Source organism: Cucumis sativus, chromosome 6, assembly GCF_000004075.3.
Source record: "Cucumis sativus cultivar 9930 chromosome 6, Cucumber_9930_V3, whole genome shotgun sequence".
In the NCBI taxonomy this organism is placed as follows: Eukaryota; Viridiplantae; Streptophyta; class Magnoliopsida; order Cucurbitales; family Cucurbitaceae; genus Cucumis; species Cucumis sativus.
In genome coordinates, this window is record NC_026660.2 from 21,824,508 (window position 1) to 21,840,456 (window position 15,949).

The 15,949-nt window shown below is 30.5% G+C and overlaps 2 protein-coding genes across 2 annotated transcripts; one reads left to right on the top strand and one right to left on the bottom strand.

The window, feature by feature from the left end:
- Positions 1 to 319: 319 nt before the first annotated feature.
- Positions 320 to 1,084, top strand: LOC105436013 (protein FANTASTIC FOUR 3). Its single transcript, XM_011660156.1, has one exon. It carries the CDS (start codon positions 320 to 322, stop codon positions 1,082 to 1,084), a length of 765 nt encoding a protein of 254 aa, XP_011658458.1.
- An 8,612-nt stretch (positions 1,085 to 9,696) lies between these two features.
- On the bottom strand, positions 9,697 to 15,213 carry LOC101217427 (mitogen-activated protein kinase kinase kinase NPK1). Its single transcript, XM_004140108.3, has 17 exons — positions 14,818 to 15,213; positions 14,686 to 14,727; positions 14,529 to 14,594; positions 14,343 to 14,453; positions 14,151 to 14,231; positions 13,956 to 14,033; positions 13,791 to 13,873; positions 13,373 to 13,454; positions 13,190 to 13,290; positions 12,991 to 13,030; positions 12,648 to 12,707; positions 12,526 to 12,572; positions 12,190 to 12,412; positions 11,923 to 12,111; positions 11,490 to 11,812; positions 11,343 to 11,404; positions 9,697 to 10,359 (listed from the first exon to the last, which is right to left on the bottom strand). The coding sequence occupies exons 1-17, from the start codon at positions 15,100 to 15,102 to the stop codon at positions 10,322 to 10,324; spliced, it is 1,911 nt and encodes a 636-aa protein (XP_004140156.1). The 5' UTR covers positions 15,103 to 15,213; the 3' UTR covers positions 9,697 to 10,321.
- Positions 15,214 to 15,949: the final 736 nt, after the last annotated feature.

A 15,949-nucleotide genomic window follows, 5' to 3' on the forward strand; every position in this document is an offset into this window, starting at 1 on the left:
GTTGGATATTTTTTTCCCTCTTTGTGATAAACTCTACATTTTATTCCATACTTTGTTTTATTGTGTCAAAAACAAAACACACATCATTTTTCCCAAAAAGAAATAAAATTATAAAATAAAATTGGTCCAATTCAAGTGGTAACCAAAAGGAACCACCAAAAATCAAATTAAAAAAAAAAGAAAAAGAAAAACCCCACTTTGTCACTTTTTGAAGCCCTACAAATTCCCCCCTCCCCCCCCTTCATTCTTTCACCATGCCCTTCTCCTCCAATTCCCCTCTTCAACCCTCTTCTCATAAACCTTCTTTTTAATGGCGACCATGGTTTACAGAACCTTACAATCATGTCTCGACTCTAATCTCGTCGACCAAAGAACCCTCATTTTCCCTCCCTTTGATCTCCCTTTAAAACCATCTTTTCCCGATTCTTCTAAAACCTTGATTCATTCCGATTCCGATCAATGCCAGATTCAAACTAATTCTCCCCCCAATTCCGGCGCCTCTACTGGAGGATGGAATTTCCTTCAATCCCTCGATGCCGACCACACTCCGGTGAGTAAACCGGAATCTGTTTATGTTCATCCACTTGCTAAACGGTTTAACCCAACTGGCCTGAGCGACAAGAGCTTGAAACTATGTACTGAAAATTTGGGTAATGAAACCGGGAGTGATATAATTGAGAATAATATTTTCTCGCCGGAGACTGACGATGAGGATTTGCAGAGGAAATGGGAAAGAAAATCCCATTCTTATTCTAATTCTCATTCTCATTCTCATTCCCATGAGTTTCCGCCTCCGTTGACAACAATTAGTGAAACAGAGTCGTTTAGGGTGATGCCCCACAGGGAAGAAGGGAGGCTGATAATTGCAGCGGTGAGAGCTCCGGCTAGGCTGCCGTGTTTTCAGGCGGAGAGAAGCGAGGGTCGATTGAGGCTCTGTTTTGTGAAAACAGAGGAAAGTGAAGAAATGGACGGCGGCGATGAGGTCGGAGAAGAAACAGAGACGGTGGTGATGATGAAGAACGAAGGAAATGGAGAGAACAATGGACGAGTAAATTTGGAGCAATTTAGTATTGCTTCTTTTTAAATGTATAAAAAGAAAGTCTTTCAAGTTTAATTTGTACTTTTTTTTCATCCACAAAACTTTAAGTTTAGTCTCTTTTTTCGTCTTATTTAAATCAAAATCTTTTCCAATCATACCATCTACGAATCGAGGGATAGATAATAATCGAACATCACAAAGGAAAACAATCGCTAATTTAGTTCGATAATCTATACAATCATCGAAACTCAAAAAAAGAATTTGAAATCACTTTTTACTTTTATAGTTCAATCTTTTGCTTCGAGTATTTCATATCAAACATTTCTCCAAGGCTGACTTCTAGTTTTATTCTTATTGAAGTCCAAAAAGAAAATCACACCTCAAAGAATTTTTTACTAAAAGTTGAAAAGTTGGAACATTGATGAATTTGCAACACTATCCTTACTTCTTTGTTAACACGTACTTATGTGAGTTGAACTAAGATTATTTTGATGTAACGATGTAAACACTCAAATGTTAAAAGAAAAATTAACAATCCAATCGAAGTAGAAAGTTAGTGATATATTTGAAAATTTTTAAAACAATAAAAGAAGTGAATGCGATGGTCAACATGGACAAAGATTGTAAATTTGTTAATTTGAATTTTTATAGGGAACAAGAACTTGACTTTGAACTAGCACAAAATGTACTTATCTATTTCTTTGTTGTCTTCTTTTTACAACATTAAAGTGCAAATATTGAACTAATAATCTCAAATTTGATAATACAAATTAATAGACAATACAATATTTTTATTAGCTAAGCTAACACTAACTAACCTAAGCTCGAATAATTACTAAAAATTAAGTTAAAACAATAATAAAGTGAAAATTAAAATTAAAAAATAAAGTAATTAAAAATATCATAAACTATTCCAAAATATAATTATATATTAATTTTCTTTTAAAAATGGTAGATTTTACAAAATATTTACAACTTATAGCAAATTCAATTATTCATAGTTATTGGTACGGTACAGTGATAAAATCCAAAATTTTGATGTAGCTTGTAAATATTTTAATTTATTTTATTATTTTTAAAAATGTCTCTTATAATTACGTATAACTATCATTTAATTCTATATTATAACTTATAAGATCACGTGTTTGTAATACACAACGATAGAACTCAAATGTCTAATCTACTTCTTCCTTTCTCTATTCTTGTGTTGTTTATTTATTATTATTTCATAATAATAACATTATGTTTTAATATTTTGACTTTTTATTTTCGTTGTTGGTTTCACATATATCCTTTTTGTTTTTGTTCTCAATTCCTTTGTCTTGTAGTTCATGATTCGCCACACATTGACAACCTTTTTTTAATTTCTTTTTTCTCTCTCTCATCTTAAAAGTAAAAACACATTAATTATAAATTTTCTTATTTTTTTTAACACAAAATAAATATATTTTTTTATTTTAGGAGAGTCTATAAAAAAAATAGCAAAGAATATTAGGATAATAGAATCAATTTTATCTACAACTTTTAAATTATAAAAATGACAAATTAAAAAGTAGATTACCGTCTAATTATCTTCGATTACTAGTTATATTTGTCAAATTTGTAATATACAAAAAAAAATTGTTATAAACTGTTGTCATAGAATGCAATTTTTTTATATTTTATATAAACTTCAAACTTTAGTTGAATTAAACTAAGTTTAAGATTAAGCTTGATTTATTCAAACAACCATGTAAGACTAAACTAAATAAAAATTCATAACATAATTATCATCTTAGCATAATTCAAATGAATAAAACATTATGTTCTCAAATATATAAATTATAATAACATATCTTGTCCACTTAAATTAATTACCATTTGAAATTATTTCACCATATTTTATAAATTATAAAAGTATTAAATTTAAAAGTTAATAACTATATAATATCTCTCTAATAACTTTTCGATAGTCATTTGATATTACTATTTACTTGTTATATTTGTGGTATCGGCAATATGCAAAAAGAAGAAGTATCATGAATTGTTTTTTCTAAATATTTTTGTTATCTTCTGCAATTTTTTTTTTATATTACCCTTTTTATTTATTTGGATTATAGTTTATTGTTTGGTTGAAATTAAACCTAAAGTACTTAAATATACATATTTATTATATAATTTTATTTTTCCTTTTTGGAAAAGTTTATTTTATACTTAAAATTGTTGTATAGAATTTAATTGATAATTTAATGCGATGAGGATGACGTTATTTTCCTTTGTCTACTTTGAAGCTTTGGAATAGATAATGAAAACGAAACTTCTACCTCCTCTTCTTCTCCAAGTGGCAATATTATAATAACATCTTTTTCTTTCATTTTATTATTATCACCTTTTTTCTCTTTCACTCATAAATTTTTTTAGAGAATTTAAATTTTACAAGCTATAGAATAATAAATTAAAATATTTACAAGTTATAGCAAAATTTTGATAGTCTTCTATCATTAGAACACATTAATCACTATCAATGATAAAATTTGCTATAAGTTGTAAATATTTTGTAAAATTTGCTATTTTTGAAAATTCTTATAAATTAAATGTCATTCTTTTGTTTAACAAACTTAATTCAATTACTATAAAGATAAATTATAAAAAATAGCAAATTTTACAATATATATATATAACAAAACTTTCAGATTCTATCAATAATGATATTAATAGTCACTGATATGCTTCTATCAATGATATTAATAGACAGTGATAGAAGTCTATCAATCAAGTTTAAGCCTCCTTGCCATGTGAATAATCCTATACTGATTATTTTCTTTTGCTAAAAAAACTGCCTAAATTTCTTATTAATGCATTCATTTTGTATTTAGTTATATTTGGTGATATAATAAAAATACTCATCCCTTAAATATGTTGATGTCAAATCTATTAATAAGGATAAACATGTATAAAAGTATTGACATGTCAACAAAAAAATTTAAAACTTCATCACGAACATTTTGTTTTTATCAAAGAAGGCGTTTTGGATACAAGTCATCCTAACATTATAATAATAATTATAATAATAATCTCTTGCTCCAATAATTAGTATTTGTAATTTATATTATTTTTTTAAATACAAAGTTTATTATATATTTTTTTAAATTAAAATAATTTATACTTCAAAAAAATTAAAATAATCTATACTAGAAATATAAACTATTGTTATTGTAATTCGAGTATAGTAATTTAAACCTTATTTTACTAGTATTTTAAATGAGTCAACCTTCCTTCCATTTTGAATAATTACCAACAAAATTCATTTGGTGTAAAAATGTATTTGCCAAACTTTGGGACACATTATGTAAATGGTCAATTTCCCATAGGCTATTGAGATTGAAAGCAATCTAACGTCAAATCAAGTGATAAATACAAAAATTCAACAGTACCTTAAATTCTAAAAAAAAACAAAAAAAAAAAAAATTACAAATTCCATCAATTTTTTTAACTTAATTAACATCTATCTTTCTTTCTTTCTTTTTCTAATAAGCACAAACAATTACGACCTTGACACTCCGAGAAATTTGGATGTTAAGTAAAAGGCAATTCTAGAGCTACTATGTTTTGCCACCACATGAGCAACATGATTCTAGTCTATGTGCATGACACAAAAAGATCGATAATAAAGAAAAGGACGAAGTCATGCATCATATATATATTCAAAATCAATTCTAGAACCTCTAAAGATGGTTCCAAAAAAAAAAAGGTTAATCGTGTTGGTTGAATCCGACTATAATAAGAAAACAATAAATCATTCATCTAGGATTTATATTTTTCATTCTTCTTGAAAAAAACAATAAATCAAGCTATGTATATACACACTCTTTTTAATTTTATTTATATATATGTAAGTATTTGGATGAGTTTTCATAAACCTTCACTAATTTTATGCAACAAACCCATCTAACCCTATAATATTTAAGTGTTATAAAAACTCTTAAGATATTAAAATACTAGATATAGTTGGACACCAACGAACACTTATACACATATAACTCTTATATTCCCAACAAGTCCTTCATGTTTAAAACCATATTTATAGTTACTATTAAAACAATAACGGTATTTAAGTATTAAAAAGTGGGCACATTGGAAGAGAAAATTAGTATAGTATGAGAGAATTAGGAAAAGTTGACGAAAGGAAGAGAAGTTTAAATCGTGGAATTAAGGCATCCATTCATTCACAATTCTAAAGAGATAGGGTAATGCATATCTGCCAGCCAACTTCATCATTCACATTTCTCTTTGGATTTTTTTTTGATATATATATATATGTAAGTTATAATAATAATATAAATAAATAAAATAAAATAATAATAAATCTTGGGTTGTAGGGAAAATTCCAAAATATTCCCATTTTCATTTATACAATACTTCACAACCCATCATCCATCTCGAGATTACTCAAAGATACGACCGTATAGAATGTTTGCCTTGTATATATATTTGCAAATTTGTAAGTTGTCGACAAAAGTTGTAGTAGAATATAAGTTGATTAAATGATGATTTGACATCTTGCAAATTTTCAGTACTAGAAGACTACAGTGGACCTTCGACCTCATGTTGTTTTTTAGATATTGTCGTGATATAATGTAAAATATGAATGATAATAGTATCGATTTTATTATCCGATATTGAAGTTTTTTAAAGTTAACGAACATAAAACACGTGGATCAAAGAGGATATTTGGGACCCATGAAAAAAATATATGTTGATGATGTCAAAGAGGAAAGACAAAGTTGGTGATGCAGTGATTTGTATTGCTCTTTCTTTTAGAAAAAAATAAATAAAAGATTTAGGGTTTTGTTATTGTTTTCTAAAATCATGTGAAAATGATTTTGAATTTTGTAATTGATTTTCCCAATAAAATCTTTCAATTATTTCTTCCAATCAAAGTATTTGGAAAATGGTGTCCACCAAAGTTATTTTTTTTATTTGATCCAATCCAATCCACTCTTCCATTGTACCACTAATGTATCTCCACGTGTGATTTTGAATTTATTATTTATTTATTTATTCAATTATTTATTATTATTAATTTGCAAAAAAGAGCCCATACTATTAGATATTTTGTATTGCACCAAAGAAAGACAATAATGATTAAATAATATTAAGAGAGTTGTAGAAATCTTTTCTTTTATATATATATATATATATTAATGTGAATTAATAAATAAGAAATCATTGCAAGTCCAACCCATAAACTTGGGAGAAAGAAACAAATTCACTTGAAATATGATTTGATATTATATATATATTGAATATAACAGTTTAACATTGTGATAAAGAAATGTTAAAAATATTATTTTGGTTTCATTCTTTAATTTTGTTCCATTTTAGTTTCTTAGTATTTGTAATTCACTAATTTTAGTGGTTATATTTTGAATTTATTTTAATAGTTTCAAATATTCTAATAATTAAAAGTAATAGAAAACAAATCATTCAAATAATATAAAAAACCATGGAAATTTATTTCAATAATAATAACAAATGGGTTAATGGAATTGAGATGAAGGACTTTTTTGTTTTGAAATTTCACTTTTTACGAGGGATGGGAATTTGCTTACTTGATGGTTAAGAATAAGAATTTATAAAGCAATGTGTGTATTTATTAAGCTATTGAAAATAAAAGTTCCACTATGATCTTCTCAAAGTATGCAAAAAGCTCAAATGTTATATCACAATTAATTTTTGATATATATTTCGAACTTTTCAACAATTTTCTCTCTTTTATTTCCCCTTTTGGAAAGTGAAAAAATCATTATTATTATACATTTGGTAATCAATCTAAAAATAGTGATTCCAACAAAAGCAATAATGCCATTCTCTTTTTTATCTCATGAAGATTAACCAATTTCATTTAAATTATTTTGCACATAATAGTTGCTTTGTTGTATTGTTGTAGTCCATCATTAATTATTAAAACTATGTGCTACAAGTTAAATGTTTTACTCATTAAAGAAAAAGAAAGGAAATGAATTGTTACCCTATAAAGTTATATAGATAGCTTTTGAAAGTATTATGTTATTTCATAAATGGTTATGAACTTTTTATGATAACACTTCCATAATTATCGCTATCATAATTAGTGTTTTCTTAGTACGAATTGAAACAAGAGATTTGAATAGTATCAGTTAATACTATCGTGATAAGCTGCTTTTTTAACAATTAATATTATCTCTTTATTCGTTATTTAACAACTGATAGCATTAATAAATGTTAGAAATATAGCTTTTGTCTATGTGTTTTAAAGCTATATCAATTTTAGTTCCTCTAGTTTCAAGTATTTAATTTGAGATTTTCTACTTTTAATAAATCATAGTTTGTTTATTATACAGATAGACACAAATGGTAGTTTATTTTGATTTATCGTGGTCCATCGTAGATAGACGATGATATTCTGCTATATTTTGGTTCATTTTGTTATATTTAAAAACTGTTATTATTATTATTTTTTAACCAATTTCACTAGAAATCGACTTCAATGGACTAAATTGATCAAAATTTAACGTTCGAAAAGAACAAAAATTGAAAAAAAATCCCAAAATTAAATACCAAAATGACATTTTAACCATAAAAAATAGCCTTGTTCTTAAGGAAAGATGATGAAACGATGTCTAATTAAATCTAGGGTTAACCAAATGAAAACACAATTTATACAAACCTTACTCGAATGGTTAGAGGTTCAAATTTTCATACCTCCTCGTGTGAGAAAAAAGATTATTCTAAATATTTTGATTAGTACTGCATTATTATAAGATGAATGATCAATAAACATCTAGAACAGACAAATGATATTTGGAAAACACAAAAGGACATTTGGAAAACACAAAAGAGAAAGGTTAGAAAGACCTTTTAGGTGAATTTTCTGTGAAAGAAAAAGAAAAACCCACTTCCTAGTGTCCTTCATACCTTCACTTCATTCTTTGGCTTTTAATTTAATGGCAAAAACACAAATATCTTTTATATATTTTGTCTTTCTTTCCTATTACCAATCAATATATCTCTTTTGCTCTTTTTTTCTTTTCTTTTTCCTTAAATCTGAAAGTAAGGGAGGAAATGTTTTCAAAAGAGAAGTAAAGAGAAAAAAAATACATTGTCTTGATTTTCCAATAATCATGGACCAGATGTTCTCACACCACAACATTTATATTATATATATATACATAAAACTAAGGGTTTAAAAAGAATTTGATTCACCCAATCCAACCCATGCATTTGGATTGAGTTATCAACTAATTTGAATTGGGTTGGTTTATGAATTCACCCAAATAATTCAACTCAATCTAACTTCTTCTTAAATTTAATATATATATATTTTCATTTATTTTAGTTTTATTACTTTCTTTAATAATTTCTTTTAGCAAAATTTCATTACATAAACCGAAATTGAATCTATTTATAGAAATAGTTAAATCATTCTATGTATTGCTAGTTTACTTTTTCTTAAGATAAAAGTTTAAATTACTAACTCAAATAACCCAAACCAATCTAACCCAAATGTTTCTTGGTTGGGTTTGGTTGAGTTCATTTTCTTTAATAAGGGTTAATTATTTGAGTTAACAGAATTTAACACCCAAACAATTGGTCTATAAAAACCCTAAACCCAACTCAATCTAACCCATGAACACCCCTTAAAAAATCAAATATACACCGATATAAACACATTCTCTCATATTTAAATTTTTTAAAAAGTTTGGAAGCATCTAACACAATAAGAAAGTTTAAAAAAATTGTAGATAATATATATACTTTTACTTATTATTAGAAAAATTTGCAAAAAAAAAAAAAAAAACATCCTTAAGTACGGTGTCAGTAGATTCTAAAACTAAAACTTATATAATTGTTACAATTTTTTCAATTATATAAATTTGAAGTTCTAAATTTTTTAATTTGATAGTTTGGAAATATAATTACAACAATCACTGATTGTTTAAGAATATGCTAACCCTAAAAATGTCAAAAATAATAAAAACCTGTTAAAAAATTAGAATACTAGAAACATATTCAAGCACACAAATAAATAAAACAAAACTCACGAAACCAATAGCATATTTTATTGTTTAGAAACGTATTAAACACAAGCTAAAAGTCCAAAACGAAACTTCATAATCATTTTTCTTTACCTGCAGCCTCATATTTCATTTCAATCAAAATAATAATTAACAATAATTTTTTTATAAAAAAATGGTTTGGTGGAGCTGATTTTGTGAGACAATAATTCAAAAGGAAGTTCTTAAAGTGGATTAAAGGGGGGCACACCAAATGGTCAATTTTTCCATCCAACACAAAGAGAAACCACAATTCTTAAATCCTAGGGCGCCCCTTCTTAGTTGTGGTTTAATCTAATGCACCACCCACACACCACCACAATAATCTATCATTTTCCTACTACTCACACTAATTAAGCCCATGGTCTCATATAGCTAAACAAATAATACTTCTCTAGATTCAAATGAACCAAAAAAAAAAGGGATGGACCCTTCCCTCCAAAGGCTTGGAGATTCAATCAATATGCAAAAACAACACCAGCAAAATTACTTTCACAAGGGAAGTAAGATTCTTCACAACCAAAATCTCTAGATGACATTTGTAACAAAGATTCAAAAAGTTTCTTGAACTGCAAAAGGGAATCAAAATTTAAAGTTGAAATCAATATTCAAACCTGAAACTTATTCTATCAGTTCGGTAAATTAATTCTTTTTCTTTTTTAAATCTTTTTTGGTAAAAGGGGAGATTATCTATCATTGAGACAATAGACAGAAGACACTTACAATACATGTCATTAGAAACTCTACTACTTTGTCACACTTGGAACAACATCAACCGAGAAAGACTCTCCCCCCCTAGCCACAAAATTGCACCAATTACATAGAAGATAGCAGGAACTGCCGACTTGTGGCGGGGTGGGAATGTGGAAAGCTGGTGAGATGGGGGAGGAGGATGCAAATATTAATAATCAAATGAAAGAAGTGTAAATATGTATGAATTATCAGGTTTTTCCAGTTGAAATGCCTGGACTTCCCTGTGAGATTGTGCTATGTGCTGAGAGACTGAACCGCCGCACCCACCCCTTTTCTGAACATTGCTGGTGATGTACATACATTTCTAACAATTGCAACGAAGAGAAGGCACTTGTATTTGTATCCCTTGCATAGTGCAACAGCCTACACACTATTGTATTGCCAGGGGATGTGCGAGTGAGATTCACCGTGATTTTTGTTGTTTTTACTCTCTGATCTTTGGAAGATGATGGTTCTAGTGAATTGCTCCTACAATTCCTCTCCGCATCATTTCTGCAATATGCACGGCATTTCTGTTATCACACTTTCTATCTATAATTATGCAAAGATATGCACAGAAAACACTAGGTATCCTAACATTCCATTTAACAATTAGTAAATGATCCTTTTCTAATAAATCGAATCTGTATATATTAGTACGCTTTGCTATGGTCGTTTGATTTGTTTGGTTGCTTTCCAAATAGTTGCATAATCTTGTTGGGTGAACCTGCCTAGCCCCATGGGGAATTGAAGAGGAAAAATGTCATCCGTCGTTCCCTAAGACTGAGTTGAGATGGTGCATTGACTACCCAGGGAAGGACATGGCTTACTGAGCTAGGCGTTAACCGCACCAACATGCATGTCATGGCACTGCCGTACATACACATTTCAAGAGGAAAAACATACAAATATTGGAAGGTCTTGTTAGCTAAAAGATTGAATGAAATCCTCACACCCCCAAACACTTTGGTCCCTATCAATCAAAGAAAGTATCGGCCAAGAAGTCTACCACCCAACTTTTTCACCAACAATCCCACCCACCTAGTCTTTTCATGTGTTCCAATTGAAGAAATATCTAGGCGATGATGGCATGGTCTTACAACCATACCAGTTATAGATCACTTCAAGAGGATGGTTGAGCTAGAGAAAGTATTGGGTCTTTGCAAGAATCCATTTTTATTATGACAAGAGCACACTCCTTGTCGAGACGATGTAAAGACCCAGTTCCCCTAATTCCACCCTGAGTACAAAGGCTGGTCAGGCATGTTTGTCAGTTAACTAGTTATATTTTGAGAATTTAGCAGGAGGGAGAGTTAACGCATAAGTTTCAACTTTTAGTGTTAAGGCCCTCTCTCCAAAAGATTGTGAACTTTGTACAGATTCATTCAGACTTTTCAATCACTTTTCGAATAGTGGGGATAGATAGATACCATAAACCAATACAGATTCATTCAGACAAAACCCATCTTAATATCATAATATCAAAGTAAACTGACCTCGTTTCCTTTTAAGTTCTTCCTCAAGCTCCTCTTTCCATTTCCTTTGTCTTTCAGAGAAACTGCAGGCATGTTTGTTTTCCATTATTCTCTGTTAAATTAACTCTTACCACAAATAAGTATACATACTAGGCAATAAATTTCAACCTTAGTGTGGAAGAGTCTGGCTGGTTTTGAAGTAATTTGTTCCATTCCCCAAGTTGAGGTGACTGAATTTCCTGCAGAGCTCGATCTTGCAATATACTAGCTTGTTTTATACGGCTCTGACGGCTAGAATAGTTACCAACATCAACTGATGAGAGTCTTTTACCACGCAGCTTACTTGGTGATCCACATTTGGGAGGCAATTTCAAAAAATTAGATACACTTTTGATATTCTCAATTCCAACTGTTCCTATGGCATTAGCTGCATTAACTGTGCTGCGGAACTCTTCGTATAAAGGTGTTTGGAGCTTCTTCAGTTCTAGAGCCTAAGAATAAATATTAATTATGATGTAAGAAACACCATGCTGCATCGTGCAAGCTTAATAAAGAATTCAATAATTCCATCAGTCAGAAATATCTTGGAGAACAGAAGTACCTTCTCATCCAGGAAGGCTTTAATCTTTGATTCTGTAACCTCTTCATCATCCTCAGCTGCTGATTGACCACATGGAAAAGTGGAGTCGTTCCCCTTGACAGTTTGGACGCTGGACAACTCCATCAGATTGCCTCCCAACTCTGAACTCTCATCCAAGTCATCAGTGGGTTCACACATAGGATTGAAACTCTGGTAAAAATGAAAAGATGCTCATTCTTCTTGGTGTTATTAAAAACAATAAATAGCAAAATCAGAGAATCAAAATACCTTATTCAAATCATTTGATGATATAATAGAATTGTACTTCATTGATGAAGTAGCAAACAGATCTTTATCATCTATCTGGCACATGTCATCCTCAAAATTGCTCGAGCCCCAGTTGGACCGTGACCCATAGTTCCCAGAAAATACAGAAGAGCACCTCAAGCTACCCATTTCACAAATATCCTTCAGTCCCTCACAGGTTGAACGTAGGATTGTAGACTTTTTCCTGCACGTGGCCAACAAAAATCATCATCAGTCTCTAGTGCACAGTTTGACAGTGAGCAACAACAGTTATCAACTAAACCCAGAAATTTAACAATAGTCAATTAAGGTCCTTACAGATCATTAGAGTTCAGCCTAGAATCAGCCATTTGTTTCCCAGATTCCTGCAGTTGCACCGATGTTAAGATAGGATGGTAAAACCATTGAAGGAACTAAAGTTACACAGCAATTATACATACCATAGAAGAGGCACGGACTGCTGCAATAGGTTCTTGGTACTCACATGAGACAAATGGATGCTATAAATTCAAAGAAAATGGGTCAGAATAGAGCTACTTTCTCAAACAAAGAATAAATACTAGTCTTGTCACAAGGAGTTGGGGAGTAGGACTTGAGGGGAGTGGAGTTGTGAACTCTATTCCTTGTTTAGCCAAGGAGATTGTGGGTCCCACAACTACAAACATTAATTTTATGTTTTTACACCATGGGCCCAAAAGTTCACAACTCTCTGTACTTCATAATGCCGTGGAGTTCATTATTCCACTCCTTGCCCCCAATGTCCCGTAAATAATTCAGATATACCTGCAGCAAGTCTGATGCAGTAGGCCGTGAGTTTGGTTCCCTGTGAGCATATTTGAACAGTTATAATTAGATGAAGTTAAACTAAACAGAGAACAGAGTAGATGTTTCAATCAATCTTATTGATGATGAAGCTATATTTGGCTCTTCCAGGGCAAAAAAATGTCTTATTGAACAGCAAAAGTTAGAGGTTTGAAAGTACTCTTGTAGACATTTTAACAGAAAGTCTTTAGCCTCAGCAGATAGATGCTCAGGAATGGGCGGATGGGACTTGGTATTCCCTATATGGAAAAGAGCAGCAACCTGAAAATTACATTCGCTCAATTAATAAATTATTCGAAGAAAATGTAAGCACGTGCATATTAAAATAAATTCACTAACTAACCTCTTGATACTGTTGGCTCCATGGAGGTTTCCCTGTTGCCATTTCAATGACAGTACACCCCACACTCCATATATCAGCAGAGCTAAAACATCAAATTAAGAAGAACAAGGGTTGTACACGTTAGTAGAGCTAAGACATCAAATTAAGAAGAACAAGGGTTGTACACGTTAGTTACTTAATAGGAAAACTTCATGTTTTTCTTCTACTACTTTTTTTACATCTCGATTATTTAAGAGAAGTTTTTAGCACATTTGCATATCTCCCATTCACTACAACATATTGGTCCACATCAATGACATGGTTTAGATTTCAACCCATTCGTATTCTTCCTATGCATTAAAATATATGTCCATGTCAACGGCATGGAGTGAAAAGTGAAAGCCAATGAGACTGTTCATAATAGTATGACGATTCTTACAAGCTATGTCCAGTCTGGAGAATAACTTCAGGAGCCATCCAATATGGAGTACCCTTCATTGATTTGGCTCCATTTATAGTAGCCTGCAGCATAAATGCAAATTATTACGTTAAGATAGCTAATAATCAATTAAGATAACTAAATTAGATAGGCAATGGGCAATACCAGCTCAACCACTTTCTTGGATGCACCAAAATCTGCAAGTTTAATACACCCCTTATTGTCTACAAGAATATTTGCACCCTATGTCAAGCAGTACATCGTTCGGTTAATTTTTATTTTGAGAAAAAAAAAAAGAAAAGAAAATTAGAAGATTAAAAATTAAAATTCGTCCTCCTCAAAAAGGGGTTTCACTATCACCTTTATATCCCTATGCATGATGCCGTTTTTGTGAAGGTACTCAAGCCCCAATAATAGCTGCTTCGTGTAGGTCTTTATAACCTAATTTAGAAGGGAAAAAAAACAATAACCATTAGCAAAATTTCAACATTAAATTTATCCTTCAATACTGAGAGGTTCAAATACTGTCGATACAAATATACAATCACTTACAGATTCAGGAAAAGACCCAAATTTCCCTAAGAGAGATGATATTGATCCTCCAGGAACAAATTCCAATAGAATATTTAATGAATCTTCCTCTCTAGCAGTTCCCAGATATCTCTAAAATCACAAGAAGGAAAATAAGGACGAAGCTACCACAACTCAAGAATCAAAGATGAGAAGAATTCCACTTGCCACAATATTGGGGTGAGAAAGGTTCTTCAAAAGCCTCACTTCTTCCTCCAGCTCCCGTATGTGAGCCTGAATAATTATGTTAAACAGAAATGGTGAGAGTGTATTTCGGTGAATTCAATTCCAACAAAGAAAACTTCAAATTACTAAACGTTCTCACTTGGGCTTTCTCCCTTGAAGCACTATTAGCAGCAATTGAGACCTAAAACCGACGCAGAGGAATTTAAGAATCAAAATATCAAAATCGATTACAACTAAAAGAACTTGATAAACAAAATCCACAATAACTGACTTGTTTGACTGCAAGAAGCTCTCCAGAATCGAGATTCATTCCCATATAAACTCGACCAAAAGCACCACATCCAATCAACTCTCCCTTACGCCACCAAATCGGAGGCGCATCTTCCTTTGCAACCGGAGGCAGAGCCCGGAGTGACTGCTTAGAGAACAGTCCATTTCGAGATTTACGGATGCTAGAGCCGATCTTCTCAACAAGGCCACCGAACCTCCCACCGTCGTCACCGTCGGGAGCTAGAAATACCAAGGATCGACGAACAGATCCGAAGAAATCTTGCATCGTAGTGAAAGACTCTCAGATCGCTAGAAGTTGATGGAATTTGGGGGAAATGAGTGTTTAGGGTTCTATGAGACCGAATCTAACTGTGCCAAAGTGGGAATTTGAATGGAGATAGCAACGGTCGAATTCCTATTTTTCAAAATTAAATAATTTGACGATTTTGATATCTTTGAGATGGAGGACTAATATTTTAGCGTTTTTGCATATCTGACCCTCTACTTTTCCTATTTTATATTTGTTTCGTCCTCTAAGGCTTCTTTGCTCAAAATTCTTCATTTCATTTATTTTTTTGTTATGAAATGTGGTATAAGAGGCTCAAGAGTCCAAACAAATATTTGGACCAATAAAATAAATTTACGATCCGATCAAAATTAATGAATCCAAACAGGTACGATCTTAAAAGAGCACGTTGAGAATGTCATGTTAGAAAAACCAAGATGATTCAAACACTTTAATGAAATTATCAAAACTTAATTTAATTTTTGAAAAAAATGGTAGAATTAAATTTTATGAAAATTAATTAATAGTAAAAAAAAAAAAATTTGAATCTCCGTCAAGACTAATTATCAATGTAATGCTAATTTTGACATTCCTTTGATTATCACTTAAACCAAAAAATTTAAATTGTAATTTAATATCTTTATTTGTTTAACATATTTTTTAATTTTAAAATTCATACTATAGTTATCTAGAGACTTTAAATACCAATATATTGCTTAGACTTAGTAAGAGCTTTTATATCTTCTGAGAAAAATATAAATTGAGATATTAATAATAATTATATTTGGTTATATCAAGATTAGATACATTTTTTAAAATAATTAAATAAATTAAAATATTTATAAGT

Bases quoted from the DNA above. Each gene is read 5' to 3' on its own strand.
- LOC101217427 (XM_004140108.3), bottom strand. From the start codon at position 15,102: ATGCAAGATTTCTTCGGATCTGTTCGTCGATCCTTGGTATTTCTAGCT. The intron at 13,291-13,372 runs GTTAGTTAGTGA...TGTAATTTTCAG, and splicing joins GGAGCCAACAGTATCAAGAG to GTTGCTGCTCTTTTCCATAT. The intron at 12,573-12,647 runs GTATGTATAATT...GTGCAACTGCAG, and splicing joins CAGTCCGTGCCTCTTCTATG to GAATCTGGGAAACAAATGGC.
- LOC105436013 (XM_011660156.1), top strand. From the start codon at position 320: ATGGTTTACAGAACCTTACAATCATGTCTCGACTCTAATCTCGTCGAC.